Genomic DNA, 1,660 nt, shown 5'->3' on the forward strand with positions numbered 1-1,660 from the left:
TCGATGTTGGTCTTTAGCGGGATTCGATGTGGTCTTTTAGGCGTCGTCGCGGCTCGTGCGCCAGTACGAGAGGATGTGCCAGAAGACCTCGTTGGGAATCGGGCGGTGGAGCTGGCGGCTCGCGAGACGCTTCGGGGTCGAGGAGGATGACGGCGCGGCGGAGAAGAGTCGCGCGAGGATGGGGTCGCGGCGTGCGATCGGAGGTCGCGCGCGGCCGCGAGCGCAAAGCAGACGTAGGCGGACGAGCTCGATACGAGGTGCTCGGATGTAGGTTTGCCACCCCCCCGCGGCACGGACGGCGGAGACGAAGTCCGCCAAACACTGATCATATGTCCCTTCCTCGCGAGCTTCTTCAAACGCATCCCAACCATCATCGTCGGCCGTCAGTTTCACGTCGGCCCCGCGTCGCACGATGAAACGCGCGCATTCCAGACGTCCACCAAAAGTGAAACAAAAAAGAGGCGTTCGCCCATCGTCAGTGCGAGCATCCACATCGGCGCCCAAATCGAGTAGTAGCGAAGCCTCGCTTGGATACGAGCATAAGTGAATCGGCATCATTCCGTCGCCGCGTCGGACGTTTATATCCGCACCATTAGAAACCAAGAGGCGAACCATATCTGACCGATCAGCTCTAGTAGTTTGGTCTCCGTACAAAGTCATGTGGAGGAGACAATGAAAATTGAATCTCATATTGGGATCGCCGCCTTCGTCCAGCCATTTCTTAAGCGCCACACGGTCCCCCCTTAGCAAAGCCTCTCCTTGCGGTGTTGTCCATCCGTTGGCGATGAACGCTTGATCCATGCTCGCGCGGGGTGTCCCTGTGTCGTGTGCCGCGCGCCCACGCGCACACTATTGCGACTAAAAAAATTACCACAAAGGCTTTGTGCGATCGAGCAAGGCCTCGCAAGCTTGGCTCCGCCCCATGCGTCGCCTCGGGCTCGCGGCATGCGTCCTGGCCGCCGCCGCGTCGACGCCGGAGCGCCAGGAACTCGTCGTCGTCCCCTGCTGCGGCATCGGGAACCGCATCGCCGTCATGATGGAGGCGTTGGCCCTGGCCCACGCCTGGTCCCTCGCGCCGTCCGTGAACTGGGTCCGGGGCTCGGTGCTCGGCGCGGCCTTCGGCGACCTTTGGGAGGCCCACCCGGCCTTCGACCGCGTCGTGGAGGTCGACGCGACGAGCGATCGCGGCAAATCCGGCGGCCGGGTCACGTGCGGCCGCGACGGCGCGGCGGCGCGGTCCGCGTCCGGCTTCGCGGAGGGCGTCGCCGTGCGCGACTTCGCGGACCTGACCTGCGCGGCGCCGGCCGGCGGGCCCGGGTCCGGCCCCTGCGTCTTCGCGAGCTGCGGCGGCCACGTCGCGCGCCAGTTCGTCGACGTCGCGCGCGCGTGGGTCCCCGACGCGCGGCCGCGGCCCCACAAGAAGCGCGTGTGGCGCGTCCCGACGAGCGACGGCAAGCTGCGGGCCGTGACCTCGCGCGACTTCTTCGAGGGCCGCGACGGGCGCAACGTGTCGGCGGTCCGCGTCGACGACGCGGCGTTCTGCTCCGCGCGCGTCCTCGGCTGGCTCGACGGCTTCCGGCCCGCCGCGGCGGTGCGCGACGCCGCGCGTGCGCCGCGTCCGTGTCTCTCCTCTGTCTCGCGCTCATCGCGCGTCTCGCAG

The 1,660-nt window shown here is 66.9% G+C and overlaps 1 protein-coding gene across 1 annotated transcript in view; it reads left to right on the forward strand.

Annotated features, from left to right (window-relative positions):
• Nucleotides 1-922: 922 nt before the first annotated feature.
• AURANDRAFT_68861 (hypothetical protein) overlaps nucleotides 923-1,660 on the forward strand; it is a gene marked incomplete at both ends in the record, with an annotated part of 5,675 nt that continues 4,937 nt past the window's right edge. The window contains one exon of the mRNA XM_009044594.1: nucleotides 923-1,591. Within this exon, the coding sequence (XP_009042842.1) occupies nucleotides 923-1,591 (669 nt within the window). The remainder of the gene's footprint in view (nucleotides 1,592-1,660) is intronic.

Source organism: Aureococcus anophagefferens (genome assembly GCF_000186865.1).
Source record: "Aureococcus anophagefferens unplaced genomic scaffold AURANscaffold_493, whole genome shotgun sequence".
Taxonomy (NCBI): domain Eukaryota; class Pelagophyceae; order Pelagomonadales; family Pelagomonadaceae; genus Aureococcus; species Aureococcus anophagefferens.